Consider the following 18,709-nt stretch of genomic DNA (forward strand, 5'->3'; position numbering starts at 1 on the left):
ATTTAGGAAAAATAACCATAAATAGAAACTACAAGAATGATTAAACAAAAAGTAAACAAAAAAACACAACAAAAAGTTACATATTTCATACACTACTAAAAAAAATTGACATAATTGCATCAATTTTAAAAGTTAAAAATTAAAATTAAAAATAATTAAAAAGAATGAACTTAAACTATTTTTATAAAAATTGAAACAAACTATTAATTAAAACCTTTTTTTTATCTATACCTTAAGGATTTGGTGTGAAAACGTTTTTTTTTTCTTTTTTTTTGAGAAGTCTTCTTTCTAAGTGGAAAGCACCACCAGACATCGGTTTTCATTTGCCACCACCCACTCTCTCTTAATATCTCACACACTCACGTGTCCAACATCCCTATCACCTCTCTCCCTATAAACTCCCTCTTAACTGCAATACCATTGCTGTAAACGTAACTGAATTGCTCGATGGCAGCATTGATACCGGCCGTGACACTGGTGACGGTGACAACGTTGGCGTGCCTGGTGTGTGGGGCTTCGCACTGGACATTGGTCGGGTCGAAGACGGAGATCACGGACGTGAAGAGGAACAAGGAGGTGCAGGACTTGGGATATTTCTCCGTGGAGGAGCACAACCGGAGGCTGAGACAGGCTCTGAAGGGAATGGCGGAGGAGACGAAGTTCGTGGAAGTGGTAGAGGCGAAGAAGCAGCTGGCCGCCGGCACCAAGTACTATCTCAAGATTTCGGCCACGCAGAGTGGGCGTTCCGTAATGTTCGACACCGTTGTGGTCGTCCAGCCTGGCCTTGCTTCCAAAGATCTTCTCTCCTTTGCTCCTTCCTCGCAAAAAATACCTTACCCTACTCTCCATTCATGGTATGTTTAATACAAAATTACTTTGTAAATTTTATTTAATGTAGGAGGTATAGATTAAATACTTTATTCATGATTTTGAGAACTTTTCACTATTTTTGGGTTGAAATCTATTTTGAAGAAAAATTAATTTTAGTAATTTTTGTTTTGAACTAATTGTTTCTTTTTTAGTTTTGTTATTTATTTTAACTCCACCCCCTCGGTTAAAAGTAATGATGTTATGTTTCTAAGTTAGATAAGTTTAGTAATAATTTATGAGTTAATATACCAGAATAACATGAGATGATGTGTAGATAAAGAGTATCCGTTGATATTGATCTATCTATATATATATATATATATATATATATATATATATATATATATATATATATATATATATATATATATATATATATATATATATATTATTTTTATTGCATGTAAATATGTTGTTTACTTATTTAAGTATGATATCATTGATGGCAGTATTAGATGAAAAATAAACACATGTAATTCATTTTATTAGCATGGACGTAATGCATTAACTTTTTTGTGTTTATATTATTTGAAACAGTAACAATAAAAGAAGGCTTAATATTGTTGTTGGTCTCTATTTTCGTCAACTTTGTTTGATGTGAGACTTATTTTTTTCGAATATTCAATGTAGTCTTTTATATCATAATTTATGTTCAATGTGGTCCTCTTTGCTCACGCCGTTTAAATTGCTAATGGCGTAGATTCTACATAAAAGAAAAATGGAATGACCTGTCACGCATCTTGTCACATCATCACCATCTTCCTCAAATTAGAAACCCTAATTTTCCTTCCATCAATGCGCCATCGTGCACTACACTCAGACCATCATCTTCTTCACATCATCAGACCACCATGAGCTTCGCCGTTAGCAACTGCACAAGCCACCATGAATCAACAAAGAAACCCAATCTGCAAAAGAAACTTTTCACTACAAGGAATCATACCCAAATTGCGAGTCCAAATAGTCATGCACCATGAGAACCACCATCAACATCTCACCATCTTGATCTTCTCCCCAACTTCACGAGAACCTGCAAAGTGAAACCCCAAAAATCGCAAAACCATTGAACCTGCAGAAAACCCAAAAATTACAGAACTCAAACTGCAAAAACTCAATTCACGATGAACTCCCAATTCGCGAAATCGCGCCTCTTCCGTGAAAACCTGTAAAATCCCAAATCGTACCACCATTGAATTTGTTTAACACAAAACCATCTACGAAGAACAAAACTCCCATATTGTTTTTCATTAAATCGCAAAAACCTACAGAAATTACGATTTTTGATTTGGGGAAAGTGATGATGATGTGGTGATATGATGATGTGGCGAGATGATGATGTGAATAAGCCACTGTGAGCATTATTGTATGACAACTCATTTCTTATGGTTAACCTGGATACAGTGTCGTTAACAATTTAAACGTCGTCAGTTAAAAGGATCAAAATTGAACATAAATTACGATATAAAGAACTATATTGAATATTTGAAAAAAAATGAGTCCTACATCGAAACAAAATTAACAAAAATAGAGATATTGAGCCTAACAAATATGTCTTCTAATTCTAGAAATTGAAATTTCCGGTTGCTAAGGCTTTAATCTTCATCATCTCACTCTCAAACATTTTTTTTCTTGTCTGTGTATAAAGTAACTGTTAAAAATGCATTTAAAAATGTCTCGGTGTCATCATTATTTCTGGTAGAGATTTCCTTTTAATATTTAAGATGCATTTAGGATTGAGTTGAATATTAAATTATTTTATTAATAGATTATGAGTTATATATAATCAATCCTCACTTTACTTTATATTCTTAAAGGTATACTATATAAAATATTGATGGCCTTTTTCATTAAAATATTATAATGCTTTATAATATTAACTTTTTTTTGTTTTTATTAAATATATTACTATTATATATATATATATATATATATATATGTATATAACATTTTTTATAATAATCAGCAAGTCAACTGAATAAATTATTAATTTTATTAGTATGTTTAAAGTTTGGTAAAAGTGTGTTATATATTAAGGATAATTAAGTGGATATTATATTATAATATCATTAATCAATTAAATCAACCGAATTAATTATTAATTATATTAGTTTTTTTAGGTTTGGTAAAAGTGTGTTATATATTAAAGATATTAAGTACTAAGCGTGGAGTCTCATACTATAATGTTATAATCAATTTTTTAAATAAGTCTAAAAGGTTATTTAAGATGATTTTTTTTTCAATGTAAAAAAGAAATTAGTTTTTTTGTAAAAATACAATATGTATGAAATCTTAATTGAATAATAATTAAAATACATGTTTTCAAAATCATAAAGTTTTAGCTTTTACTTTTTTTTTTACAAATTTAATTTCTTTTCTTAAAGAATTACAAAATATTTTTTACAATTTCATTTTAAAATTAAATTATTAGAATCTCTTATAAATTTGTTTTTGTTTTATAAGTTTTTATAGTTTTACTATTGGACATTTATTTAGTGAGAGATATCTTTTTGACATTTGAATCTTTTATATATATATATATATATATATATATATATATCACTTGTTTGAAAGAATAGTTGGGATATTTGAATATTTTGTCATGAAACCAGCTCTAGTTAATATATTTAGTATGCATTGTTGGTGAATGATCAAATACTATTAGTGCAATCAATTTGGTTCAAGGTCAACCTATGAGTCAGCTGTGTATGTCGGTCTCAAATCAAGATAGGTCGGGTACAATATAACTTGACTTTACCCTTTTGGTCATGCTGACTCAAGTTGACCTTCAGTCCAAGCCAAATCGACACAACTTTCGACATGGATTGACTTATCTAGACTTCCTTACTTAACCATGAAAGCTTGTATGGCTTGGCGTGTCGAATAATTTTCAAACCATGTTTGTCCATTACCCTTGTGTTAGCAACATTCACATAACTTCCTTCTGAAGTAGCTGCAAAACACTAGAAGTGAGGTTGAACAATGTTATAAGAAAACTTTTCTCCAAAGAGATAATTTAACAGCCTTGTCAAGGATTAAAATATTTATATAAGTTGTTAAATGCTTGACTTGAAAGTTCCGTTCAAACTACAAGTTCTCAAAAGAATATTTTTCAATCGTCTAATCAAATCTGATGCACGTTGTCATGAATATAACTCTTAATAATCTTCAACAAGATTACAATAGAGTATTCACACCACTATTAGTATCACCTAGTCAATCCAAGTAACCCCCATTGCTTTAACTAGAACTGAGTTTCATAGACTCCTGATTGTACAATATTCTTCACCACTTTTGTTATCCCTAAACACTCCAGTATTTTCCTGATACACTACCTAGTTGAGTTTCACCCACTCCTGGTTTCCATTAGACAAACCCATCCAACTATTATTTAAACTCACTAACTTAAGTGTTAAGTGTTTGAATTCTCTTCAGAATTTGCAATGAATCAGATTGCTTATAAGTCCTTAGATGATTTCTTTTGCAAAGAGGATGTGTATACAATATAATTCAATCTAACAAACTCTTAGAGTTTTCTCTCTTATAACAGTAAGCTTATGATTCTATGAAGCATGAAAGTGTTTTCCTTTTCATTTGAGCTCGCTTTTCTTCTAAGATATTTTCTTTTGAGTTCATGTGCTTATTCTCTTGCTCTTTTCTTCAACATTCTTTAATATATAAGTAGCAGTCGTTGGTTAAAGTCAACTTGTCAGAGCAAACATGCTTTTTCAGTACTTTATCAAAAGTAGGTTGTACGAACTTTTTGGCACAACTTTTGATAGAGAGAACATTATGTGAATGTCTTCTTCGTCTCTACCGTCCACTTCTGCTTTGTATATGATGAAGTAGGCAGATACTTGACAAAGGTAATCTACACAGAGTAAAGTAGATATGTATGCAGAAAGATAGGTCCTTTTTCTTATCACTTTTGTTGTTTTTAAATGTTGTGCATTTAATGACATTTAATGCGGGTTCAAAACAACTATAAGCATTTCAAATTTTCATTACTCAAGTAGCATTTGATTGCTTAAGCATTCTAGAGAAGATATCAAGCAATTCATAAGTGTTTCATCGTTGGATGAACACTTTGTTTAGCACAAGGTATCTTTTAGCCTATCCAAGGCTTTTCCTAACAACGCCTTATTTTGTAAATACTCATTTGGTTCAAGAGTGCGTTTAGTGAAATATCTTTCCACATGTGTTTTTGGAACAATGTTTGTACTTTTTAGCACATTTACTAAAAACATCATTTTATATATCTTAATGAGAGCTCATATAACTTTGTTTAGCAAAGTATAGCGCAAGTGCGTTTAGCAAGACTCTCATCAACACCTTGACGCATTTAGTAGAAAAATCATTTAGTAGTGTGTCTACTCACGTATTAGTGCGTTTACTAAATTTTTTTCTAAAAGTATTTAGATTTCACAAAGCTTTTTGATAAAACAATTATCTTTTAACTCTATTACTTTTCCGAAGATAACACTTTCATATGCCCATTTTGTTTAATGTTGTTTGTTCAACTTCAAAACATATAAAGATGTTTAGACAATTCAATCTTATAGACGATCTTGTCTTAACACCTTCATCAATGCTTGGAGATCAAACCTTGTTACTAATGAGACATCTTGAGTGAAAAATGTTTTCTTTTTTAGATTGCTCAAGCCCTTTAGGAACTTGGCTTAGCATGTGCCTCACTATTAATGATTACTTAGGCCCAACGAAGGGACTTATCGCCATAGCTATGTTAAGGAATATACAAGAGGGTTGAGAATTCATTTATTTGGTCATGTACAAGATGATGCTTAAATGGGCTAAAAGGGATGTGAAGATCTGGTTAGGTTTTTCATTTGGGCCATGCTTTGCAAGGTTTGGACCCTGTATTTGGATCATTAGAACTTATCTAAGGTTTCAATTGGGCTTGAATATGCCCAATCAAAAACCCTAGGTCGACTACTCAAGCTAGAGAGTGCGCACATTGTTCATCTTTTGCACATGTTGCAAAATCATGGAAAGTGTGAGTGCCACTTGCACTTGATCCACCAAATTTGGCATTAGTTTAGGAGCACCTGGGGAAATCATTTTAATTTTTCCTCCTATTTTTCGTTTCACTTTGGAGACCTCCTAATGACATACCCCCTAACCATGGCCTAAGCACATTTAAGAATAGCTAGAGTCATCTATGCAAGATGAAACAAAGTGTTTTCTCTTAGGTCATCATGGAGCACCTCTAGTAGATTAGGATGTCTTTTTAGGCCTTCTATTAAAGGTCAAGTAGTGTAAGGATTTTGAAAAATTTTGCTTATGTTGTAGGGCAATATTTGCACCTATTTTAAGCTCATCTTGGGTTATTAGTTTTGTAACCCTAGCTTGGTGGAGGGTGTCCCATATGAGACATGATTACCACATGACAAGATTTTAGTGAAGAGTTTTCTTACAAAAGTAGTGGTCATGTGTCAATTTCATGTGCAAAACCTTTTTCTAAAGTCTCTTTCCACATGACACTTTAGGAGTGGAGAATTTTTCTAAAAGTTAAAGTGCAAAATGTCAAGCTCACTTTCATCTAGATAGGATTTTTAGGGTTTATGCAACGTAGCATCTATAGGTTTTGCTCTACTTTGATGACACATTCTTCTATAAATAAAGGTGTCTCTCCACTTGTAAAACCACTTTGAGATTAGTAATGAAATGTTGCTAAAATTTTGAGTCATTCAAACTTGTCTCTAAAGTAAAGGTTAGAGCATCCTATGTAGTCTCTCCTAGTCACTCTCCTCTAGAGTTGGCCCAACATCTTAAGAAAACCATCAATCACCTTCATCCCACCTAAAACAAGCCAAAACAAAGAGCAACTACCACCACTTTCATAGCTTTCACACCACTTCTACCACCATTGTTTCATCTTCTTGCTTTGACCAAACCTAGCTTGAGGAGGAGCCTATCATTTGGTATCCAGAGCTTTGGTTTTACAAGAATTAAGTTTCTTAGTCCTTACCTATCTTTGTTTTTTTATTGTTTTTTATGTTTTGTTCCTTGTTGTCTTCCACTTTTCACATCCATGTATGCTTGTGTTCATGGTTCAACTTTGTTTTCTTCTTTGAACAATTTGGTTTATACCACTAGTTTTCCATATACATATGTTGTTTTTGTGCTTTTAAATTTTATTGAATCTTTTATTCATATATATGGTTCAATCTTGATGTTTTTTTGAGTCATTTTTATTTCTAAATCCATCAATGTTGTCTACAATCATGTGTAGTAATTTTAATGTAATTTTTCCTAGTTGGACCTTTCCAAAAATCACAAAAATATATGTTTTACTTGGTATTCAAAATTGTACTTTATACATCCATTTGAGTGCTTTTTGAAATATAGGAAAAACACTAACAAGGGGGTTGGGAATAGTGTTTTTAAATTCTTTCGTAAATCAATGCTTATTAACTATAGCAGGGGTTAGACGATTTACTATAGTTGTTAGACGTGATTGTTTTTAATAAAGTGTTTTAGGAATTTAAACAAGAGAAATAATAACACATATATTTTATATTGGTTCACTCAACCTAAGCTATGTTCAGTCTCCCTTAAGACCTTTTAAGGGAGTTCCACTAATTTTTTTCAAAGATTACAAACAAGTACAAATCACTCCTGGTATACATTGAGTATTATCAGCCACTCTTGGCTCCCAAGTGTTATAAACCACTTCTAGTTCCCATAGTCAATCCTGACTAGTCTAAGTTTAACAACTCCTAGTATACAAGTATTATCAATCGCATTTGGTTCCTCTAGACAACTATCTAGGACGTTTAACTCAACTGAGCTAAACAATACAAATATTTTAATTCACTTCTGAATATACAAACAGAATCTGTACTTTTTATTACAAGTTCAAATTTTGATAACTCTTTCCTTCTCGTTCTTTACCACTGTGATTCCAGATTTCTTGGAAACCACATGTACAGGGCTCACCCAAGTACTGTCAAAAATTGGGTATGTAATACTTGCTTGTAGTAACTTGGTGACCTCTTTCTTGACAACCTTCATCAGTTGAGGATTCAATCTTCTTTAAGGTTGTCTCACTAGTTTAGCATCCTCCTCCAAAAGTATTTTGTGCATAAAAAAAGTAGGGCTAATACTAGGAATATCTGCCAAAGTCCAGCCTATTACTTTCTTGTGATCTGTGATAACCGGTAATAGTTGTTTTTCCTTCTCATCAGTAAGCAATGCAGATATAATAACAGAAAGTTTACCATTCCTCTAAAGATAAGCACGACATATTTGAAAAAGAAAAATCCAAAGATGGAGAAACAGTTGAAAAAACATCTAAGAAACTAAAAGAAAAATTGTTTACAACTTCACTTAATAAATCAATACAAAACAGAGAATGTTATTGAATTGGGTGCTTCATGGCTTCCAATACGTTAAAATGCACCTTCTCGTCTCCTATCTCCATGGTCAGTGTTCCTGCATGCACTATATCTTGGTTCGTGCTATCATCATGAAAGGTCTTCCCAAGATAATAATTGATGACTTGATTCCTTCCTCATCCTTCATATCTGACTTGATTCCTTCCTCATCCTTCATATCCAAGATGTAAAAATCTGCAGGAAAAATTAACTGGTCTACTCGGACAAGGACGTCTTCAAGCACACCTGCAGGGTTAACTGTGTTATAATTGGCCAGTTGAATGACCACACCAGTAGTCTTAGGAGGTCCTAGAGATAGAGAAGTAAACACTGATAAAGGCATTACATTTATAGAAGCTTCTAAATCTAGCATGACATTGTCAAACCTTAAACTTCCAATAACACAAGGAATAGAAAACATACTTGGATCCTAGCATTTGTGTGGTATCTCAATATGTTTCTTAACCAAGCTAGACATGTTTCTTCCCAAATTCACAACCTTGTTATCCCTAATACACCTTTTATTTGTGCAAAGTTCTCTAAAAAACTTGGCGTATTTAGGGATTTGTTTAACAACATCAAGTAAAGGAATGTTGATCTCCACCTTTTTGAAAAGTATTTAAGATCTCTTGGTCTAATTCCTCCATTTTTTTTATTTCTCGGCTTCAATCGATTTGGATATGGAGGAGGTGGAGAATAAGATGAAGAAGAATCTTTAGAAGAAGAGTTAGAGGATACTAACCTGGATTTTTCAGTGGTAGTCTCAGGTGATGGTTCACTTGGTCCTCCATTGTCATCAACTTGTGTGTCTTCTTTCTCCTTATCTTCATCCTCTTGGGCTTCCTTAGAGCCTTGTACTTGATTCCCCGTTCTTAAAGTAATAACATTTACATTTCTCGGGTTGATCACAATTTGTGCAAGCAGTTTATTTGATTCCTTAGCCTCTAACATATCCATCCTTTAAGTCAACTCTGCAATTGATTTCTTGAATTCTGAATTTTGCTCAACTATTGTCTTCATGAAATTTTGCAATGACATTTCAGGTTGAGATTTCTGCCTTTGTTGAGGTGGAACATAATGTTGTTTGTTTTGTTGATACCTATTGGAGGATGAGTCATGATAATTCTGGTATGGTCTATTTCCTCCAATCATGTTTGCAGCGAAAACTTGCGATGAGTATTCCACAGTAGTTTCCACCAAGCTAGGACATTCATAAGTGAAGTGGTCAGTTGAAATGCAAATTCCACATTTCTTAGCAAATTATGGAGTTGAGATTTTAAACAAGCTTGTAATCTCGTCGCGTTTGCTTTCTAATTTATTCAATCTTTGATCTATCCTCTTTTCATCAGCTGCACCATTTTCAATTTCATGTACTCCTTTCAACAAAGTCATCGAATGTTCTCTTGTTCCATACTGTTGATTGTCCATTGCCTTTCGTTCTACTAGATCTATACCATCTTCTGGTGACCTGTCTAAGAAAGATCATCCGCTTGTAGCATTTGCCCATGACCTATTAGTAGGACTTAAGCCTTCATAAAAGCTTAGAATGAAATCTTCCATTTGGAGTTGAGGACATGAAGCACATAGTTTCATGAATCTTTCTCAATATTCACTAAGATTTTCTCTATCTCTCTGTCTTAGATCTTGAATTTCTCTACGGATAGTTGATAATCTGGATGCAGGAAAATACTTTTCAAGAAAGAGTCTTTCTATAATTTCTTAATTTGTAATCCGTGTAGAGAGATAATACCACCAATCTTGAGCTGCTCCTTGAAGAGTAAAAGGAAAAACTCTCATTTTAAGGCTCTCTATTGTGATCATGGGAGATCTAAAATTTTCACACAACATGTGGAATTGTCTCAAGTGCTTGTGTAGATTCTCCCTTGATAACCCATTGAACTTTGGTAAGGCGTTTAACAGGTCAGGTCTTAACTCCCACTCCTCATTATGGTATTCAATGTTACTTCTCATAACTGTGTTGTAGGAGGTGACTAACTGTCTAATGGTTCTTTGTGCCACATTGTTTGTTAGGATTAGGTAAAGGATTAGATGGTATATTTGTGACTGGAGATAATGAAGGTGGTATGGCTTCAGATGTAGGAAGTGTTCCCTTAGTAGAACACCCAAATTTCAAACTTCTCCGCAGCTTACGCAAATTCCTTTCAACTTCCGGGTTAATTTGATAAAATTCCCCGGATTAGGTCGGGTCATGCACTACGCAGTCTACTTGAAGTTGTTTCCCTGTTCTTGACTTCTCTTGTTTTTTTCTTTTATTCTTGCTTTAGAGAAAGATTTCAAATAAGAGATAAGAGAGACTTTGTTTGGGTCCACTCCCAGGAAAGAGAGTGCATCACAATGAACGACTTAAGTACCAAGTCTTTCTTAGCCAGAGTATATTCAAACTAGCCTTAAGTATTTCTCAAGAGAAATTCTTAATTAAAACAAGAACAAAGATTTTGCTAACAATAAGAATAACTAAAGGCTACAAAATAACTCAAACTAAATTAAATGTATTTGCGTTAAATAAAAAAAAACAAATAAAGATAAAAACAAAAATAAAAATAAGAATCAAAATGTTCAAAATACAAATCGTATTCCCCAGCAACGACACCAAATTTGATACGTTGTTGATGAGTGCATATTTATGCCCACATTTTAGATTTAATTTCAAAATTTTAGTAGAATACTTGTGCTTAAATGATTGATTTGAAAAAGATTTTGCATGATTGGCTTTATCGGGTATGAGAACTAAAGAGGCTTAAAATGTGATTTTAGTTGCATAAATTATTTTGGAGAGTCTAATATTTGTTTATGCAGTTGGAATTAAAGTTTGAATTGCAATTTTGAAAAGAAAGAAAAGGCTAAAGTGCAATTAGAGGAAATTTCTGGACTTCTGTGCAATTTTGAATAAAATAAAAAGAGTTGAATTGTAATTTTGGGGAAGTTCAAATTTGTTAGATATTTTAAAAGATAATTTGAAGAAAATATATCTTAAGATATTTTATTTGATATTGTTAAATAATTACCTTATTTAACTATATCAATAAATATCAAAAGATAATATTTGCCAAATCTTTTTGAATTTAAAAAAGATATTATCAAATATTTACAAAAACCAATTAAATCTGTTGAATATTTGGAAGATATTATATATAAGATAAAAAATATTATCAACAGAAGATTCAGAGTCCAAGCCCAATCAAGCCTATATAAAGAGACTCAGGGGAGGCATAAAACATACTCATTCATCCACCACTCCTCTCACTTTTATTTTGCCATGTATTCTACTCCATCCATGGAGAGCTAAGCTTCTAGGGCTATTCCACTGTAATTTCATTATGGATTATGAGGTTAAGTTGAATTAATGCAATTGTTTCTTTTGATTATTGATTTGGCTTGCTCTCTCTCTATGTCTTTCATCTCTCAATCATATTAAAAGCAATGACTTTTGCATCATAAGGTGTTTGAATCTACATGCATATTAATCATATGAGTTCAAGGGTTTCTAGGTTTGACTGAGAATCTACTTTGATTAAATTTAGGAAGTTTTATATGATTAAACGGGTTTTTGCTATCAATTGAGAATGTACTTTGATTGGTGGTAATAATGTCAACTATAATTAATTTAGAATTTACTTTGATTAATTAGCTTTTAATTTGGTTAGGAGATTTAAGAATATACATGATTAAACACAATAGAATTTGATTGAGAATGTACTTTGGTTGAATTCATTATGAATAATGTAGACAGGTCTTGCATTTGATTGAGAATCTACTTTGGTTAACTGCATGATCGCCCTCAAATTAATTAAGAATGTAATTTAATTAATTTGAAACTTGAACAATAATCAATTGAACAATGATATGTGGATAACCGATGATGAATCTATCTTGAAAAAGCAGTGGAATTAGCTTATTTCATCATAATTATTTCTAAGTTTCCTCTTTGTTCTTCAAACATTCTTCAAACATTAATTCCATTAGCATAGTTTCTCACTTTTATTCTTGAGCATTGCATTGCATTCATAAGATTCAAATATTGAAAAGCAATTTTGTATTCGTTGGGAGACGACTCAGGTTTACTTTAACCCTATCTACTTTCTTGAATACTACTTGGCAATATTGAAGTTGCCTTAAATAGTAGTATTAATTTGATAGCTTCAACGACAACGAATCAGCTGTCGTTGAAGCTATCAAATTAATACTACTTTTCAAGGCAATTTGAGTATTGCCAAGTAGTATTCAAGAAAGTAGATAGGGTTAAAGTAACCCTAAGTCGTCTCCCAATGAATACGAAATTGCTTTTCAATATTTGACTCTTATGAATGTTATGCAATGCTTAAGAATTAAAGTGAGAAACAATGTTAATGAAGTTAATGTATGAAGAATATTTGAAGAACAAATTGAAAACTTGGAAACAATTATGATGAAATAGGCTAATTCCACTATTTTTCCAAGATTGATTCATCATCGGTTATCCACAGATAATTGTTCAATTGATTATTGTTCAAGTTTCAAATTAATTAAAATACATTCTTAATTAATTTGAGGGCGATCATGCAATTAACCAAAGTAGATTCTCAATCAAATGCTAAACTTTTCTAGATTATTCACAATGAATTCAATCAAAGTACATTCTCCATCAAATTCTATTATGTTTAATCATGTCTATTCTTAAATCTCCTAACTAAATTAAAAGTTAATTAATCAAAGTAAATTCTCAATTAATTATAGTTGAAATTATTACCACCAATTAAAGTACATTCTCAATTTATAGCAAAAATTCATTTAATCATATGAAAGTTCCTAAATTCAATCAAAGTAGATTCTCAATCAAACCTAGAAACCCTTAAACTCATATGATTAATATGCATGTAGATTCAAACACCATATGATGCAAAAATCATTGCTTTTAATATGATTTGGAGATGAAAGACATAGAAGAAGAATAACTCAAACCAATAATCAAAAGAAACAAATTCATTAATTTAACTTAACCTCAGAATCCTTAATGAAATTATAGTGGAATAGCCCTAGAAGCTTAGCCCTCCATTGATGGAGTAGAATACATGGCAAAATAAAAGTAAGAGGAGTGGTGGATGAATGAGTTATGATTTCTGTCTCCCCTGGGTCTCTTTATATAGGCTTATTTGGGCTTGGACTCTAAATATTTTGTTGATAAAATCTTATATCTTCCAAATAACTAAAAGATTTAGATAATTATAAAATTATTTGGAAGATATTTTCTGTTTATATTCCCAAATTAAATTAATTCAACAATTGAATTTTCTCTTTTATTAGCCTTTCTGAATTTTGCAAAATTGCACATAAGCCCTGAAATTTCTTTTATCTATGCTTTAGCCCCTTTTGAATTTCTGAAATTGCACATTTGCCCCCTGTTTGACTAACTTTGACCAGACTTAAGCAGTGTTGACTAGCTTTGACCAGATGGACGTGGCCAATGAGGCCTTGCCATGTGTCATCCCTTCCCTACCAAAAAATTAGGGTTTCTATAAATTGGGCACGCAAAGGAGAAATGACACTAGAACTTTGCTGCAAGCGCAATTTCTGTGCAGGTGGGTTCTCGCAAGCTGCTGCGATTAGGGTTGAAGGCATGAAGGTGGTGGTAGCTTGGGTGGTAGTCGTAGTGGCCATGGAGGTTGAACAATGCAAGGATTTTTGTCACGATTCTTGTTTACGATTATAGCTCGCCATAGTGGTGATTTGGGTTTTCTGCAGGTCTATTCTTTTGCAGGTTTACGAAGACGGTGGAGGCGCAAGGGAGGAGCTGATGGTAGTGCGGCATTGACGGTGGTTAAGTGAAGTTCGTGTGGTGGTGGAATTTTCCCTCACAGCGAAGAAGAAGCTATGGATGGTTGATGGCGGCGATTTCAGAGGTTGTTCTCGTGGTGCGGCCTAATGCGAGGGCTATTGGGTTTGTTGTGGTTGGTTGCTGGGTCGCCATGGTGATGGCTTGAGAAGGGGAGGCAATGGCATTGATGAAGTTCCACGGTGGAGGAAGGGGAAGATGGTTCTAGTGGCGATTTAGGTGATCTCTACGGTGATTGTGGCGGCATTGACGGTGAAGATGATGGAGGTTGTGTCGCGCTAAGGTTTCTATGTGGTTGTGCATGGCGGCGTAGCTGTTGACGGCGGTGGTTGTCTATGGTGTGATAGCTAGGGTTTGGTGCTTGATGGAAGTTAGGATTTCTGAAGATGGTGATGACGTGGTAGCTGATGTGGCAAAGATAATGAGGTGGCAGCTTGTGGTTGGACAGATCTTTGTGAGATGGATTGCCACATGGCGTAATCTGAATGAATCTGGTTTTTTAGTATAGGAGGGGTGTATAGGGAATTAGGGGGTGTAGGAGAAAAGGCTTAGTGTTTGGGCTTGGTTTTCTTGGGCCTGTTTCAAAACTAAGAGTGTATATTTGTAAAAACAAGGATGCATTCAACCCCTTTACTGAATAAACTAATTTCCTTTTTCATAATTCTGATTTTGGGCCTTGAATTACAATTTGGACCAGTAAAGCTTATATTTCAGTTGCATAAATAAACGTAAGAATATCCAAGAATAATTTATGCAACTAAAAATTATTTTTTAAGTTCCTTTAATTCATAAATCCAATCCGCACAAATTTACTTTATATCAATTATTTAAGCACAAGAATCTCATAAAAAAAATTAATTTTTAAAGCATAAATGTGGGCATAAAAAAAATTAATTTTTAAAGAGTTCATATAAAGAGCTATTGTTTTGTGTACAAAGTTAGTTTTAGTTTTCTGATTGTATAGACAAGACTTTATTATCCTGTGGAGGGGGGAATTGGGCTCCCTTGGAGGCGTTGGAGTTTTTACATTGAGAAGAGAAATCAATAACATATTCATTCTTTTGTTATTTGTGTTCTTGTTTGGGTGTGCGTGTGTGGTGTTTAGATGGGTTTCATATTCAGAAACCTATCACTCAACTTACTAATGCACATGATATAGCTTTACCTAACTTTTCAAAAGCTTTTGAGTTAGAATGTGATGCCTTAATAGTAGGCATAAATGCGATTTTGTTGTAAGGAGGTTTTGAGAGGAAGGCGATCAAAAGAGCCAAATGGATATAAAGGAACAAGCTAGATGAACAAGGTAAGGTTGTGAGAAACAAAATAAGACTAATAGCCGAAGCATACTCATAATAGGACGGTATAGATTACACTAAAACTTATGCACTTCGTGCACGTCTAGAAGCAATTCATATATTATTATATTTTGCCTTCCAATTCAATGCAGCTCTCAAGGTCGACCTTCTTCAATAGCTTCAGGTCAACTAGTCAATCTCTGCAGCTTAGTAGCACGACATCTCGAACTCGACAACTTAGTAGCACGACAACCCCAACTTAGTAGTTTAGCAACACAACATGTGATGGAAAATCTCTTAGCCATGGTCAAGCAGTTTCAAGAGAGTGAAAGTCATCCTTGAAGATGGTGTCAACTCTACCTTGTGAACCACCATTAAAGCCATCATGAAGCAAGGATTGAAGAGTAGTGTAGGAATTTAAACCATTTTATTTGGCCATGTAGTGTAGGTTTGTTTAAGGCTTGTATTAAAGCTTAAGTAGCATAGGATTTTCCTTAAAGTTAGACATCCAAACCAAGTGAAAAGTGTGTGCCATGTGTCATGCTTCCACTGGAGAGGAATTACTTTATGAAAGGTAGCCACATGGCACCTTAGTAGTGGAGAGTTTTTGCTTTTAGTAGTGGCCACATGGCACTCTAGGAATGGAGAGGATTGTGTTTTGTGAGTGGCCACATGTCCTCCCATCATTGGAGAGGATTTGTGGACACTTGTCCACTTCTTAGAAAACCTCATCTTTTGCCAATGACAGCAAAGGTGGGAGATCATGCTGTTAGGGTTAGAAAGAGACATCCTTGGCCTATAAATAGAGGTGTCTCCACCCTTGTATTTCATCTTGGAATTAAGTAATGTTATGCTTCCAAACTATGGTCATATTCTTCCTTGATCAAGACTAGAACAACCCTAGAGGCCCTTCTAGTCACCTTCCTCCTTGAGTTGGTCTAACCTCTCTTGGAGCCACTAAACACTACACCACTACCACCATATCTCCTAGAGGCTTTGAGCTTCTATCCCATCCATACCTTAGCTCATTATCCTTGGACCATTTACCACCACATTTCCGCACCATTCATTCAAGGAAACAACCCTACATGCACATCTCCTAGCTTTGACCCAACCTAGTCAAGGAGGTTGCCATCAACATGACAAGTGTAATTCCTAAAATTCCTAAGATACAAAAATCTAAGTTAAAATTGAAAGATAAAAGAAACAAAGATGCTAAAGGAGTGTAATAAACTTCAATATGAGAGAATAGAAATTGAGTTATCGTATACCCCCACACTTGACTTTTGCATTCCTATGGCAAAACCAAATATAAAAACCTATGGCACTAGACTCATTTATCAACAATTGTAGATAAATGACTGTAAAAGAATTAGGCTACGACCATGTAGACAACATAAATAACAAGAACTAGATAAGACGAGACTGAGCCAAGAAAAGTGCAAGCATTATGAGCACATTGATTAAAAATTGTGAGCATGGAAAACCTTCATCCATCTTAGAATCATTCAAACCATTCAAGAGCATGTTTAAAGGATTAGAAACAAGAATCTCAATCAAAATAGATTTGGGATCAAAATTGACAAACTCTCAACATGTGTATCACTAAATTCTCTTATGTTTCTGGAAGATTTACACTTAGCACCATGCAAGCATGCATTGCCATAAGCTTAAAAAATCTCTAATTTCTACCACTTAAATTAATGCACTCAAGATCAAAAGAACTTTTATGTGGCTCACGATGTTGTCAAGGTGAAGGTAGGATAAAGAAAGGAATTCAAAGCTAAAAACCAAATAAAAGTGAGGAAACAATGGATAAATGTGAAAAGAATAAGGTGCAAAATACGTTTAAGCAAAAAGTAATCAATTAAACCAGAAAAATATCTTTTCTTTCTCTTTGTTTTCCACTTTTCTTTCTTCTTTCTACATTTTTCTCTTTTGTATTTTAATGTAGACCATTTTTTTTCAGATTTTTTAATTTTTTTTCATTCATACACCCTTCCAAATTTTCACAATTCATCATATTCTACACCTCTTCCTCCACACATACGCTTCTCAACAGGGCTCAAAATAGTATCAAGGTTCCTCACAACTCTAAGGTTGGGTTGATCATGGTTTTAAGGTCCATGGCATGTAACGAGCTTAGAAATCACAAGGAAATAGGTCAATTAGGCTCAAAGAAGGGTGCAATAGATAATAATGCAAGGGAAGGGTGTTTGGCTAAGTGGGTGCAATGGAGAATAATGCAAGGGAAGGGAAAGAAGGGTGCAATAGATAATAATGCAAGGGAAGGGTGTTTGGCTAAGTGGGTGCAATGGAGAATAATGCAAGGGAAGGGAAAGAAGGGTGCAATAGATAATAATGCAAGGGAAGGGTGTTTGGCTAAGTGGGTGCAATGGAGAATAATGCAAGGGAAGGGTGTTTGGCTAAGTGGTTGATATACAAAAATAAATGGCCTAGATCCTCTTAAGAGTGCAAGCAAACAAGTAATATAAAAAAAAAGTTCAATCAAGTTTTGGATCACTATTTGACCTTATGTTGCGCTAGGATTTTACAATAAATTCTTGATTTCCCACTAATGTAATAAAGTGGCAACCAAGGTATCGAACCCATGGAATTTGGTGCGTGTTAAGCTTTGATATGTATAATTGATCCTAACTAAAAACTAAAACAAGGCGGGGGAAAGAAAATGAATGAGATTAAAAGAACACCTAACAAAAAATATGCATGAATCTATGATATGCATGTAAAATGCAGATGCAGTGCTTAACTAATCTGGAATTGATGCTCAAAACTAGTTAATGCACAAGGATCAATTGGAAATATGTAGGACCTAAAATGGCAAATATGTGTATTCTTTAATATGCTCAAAATTGAAAAGCTATATGATATGACTACTTATGCAAGGAAAACAAAATCAGAACCCAACTGGGCTAAATGGGTACCAAATATTCGCAGAATTAGAACAGAATGGTAAAAAAAACTTAAGCATGAAATGAAAGTGACGTGCAAGAAATGAAACTAAATTATATGCATGAACTGGAAATTTAGAAATGCAATGCCAGAAAGAAAATCTCAAGTGAACAGAACAATATAAAAAAGTATAGACAAGATAAAAATCTAAACTAAAACACAAATTGAATTTAAACCAACTACCCTATGATTATCAAAGCAGAAACACCTAAGGTAAAGAAATAGGCAAAGGCAAATTCAGTAGTAAACGTGCATTGGGTTGGTGAAAAGAGTCTCAATCACTCTTCATAAAGACATTTTGTAAAAATTAAGTCCAGATCTTTTAGTTCATATTCAGAAACTTAAAA

At 33.6% G+C, this 18,709-nt stretch overlaps 1 protein-coding gene across 1 annotated transcript; it reads left to right on the forward strand.

The window, feature by feature from the left end:
* The first annotated feature begins 325 nt into the window (after window positions 1–325).
* On the forward strand, window positions 326–986 carry LOC108341921 (cysteine proteinase inhibitor B). Its single transcript, XM_017579609.2, has one exon. The coding sequence runs from the start codon at window positions 448–450 to the stop codon at window positions 862–864; it is 417 nt and encodes a 138-aa protein (XP_017435098.1). The 5' UTR covers window positions 326–447; the 3' UTR covers window positions 865–986.
* Window positions 987–18,709: the final 17,723 nt, after the last annotated feature.

This window comes from Vigna angularis, chromosome 1, assembly GCF_016808095.1.
Source record: "Vigna angularis cultivar LongXiaoDou No.4 chromosome 1, ASM1680809v1, whole genome shotgun sequence".
Taxonomy (NCBI): Eukaryota; Viridiplantae; Streptophyta; class Magnoliopsida; order Fabales; family Fabaceae; genus Vigna; species Vigna angularis.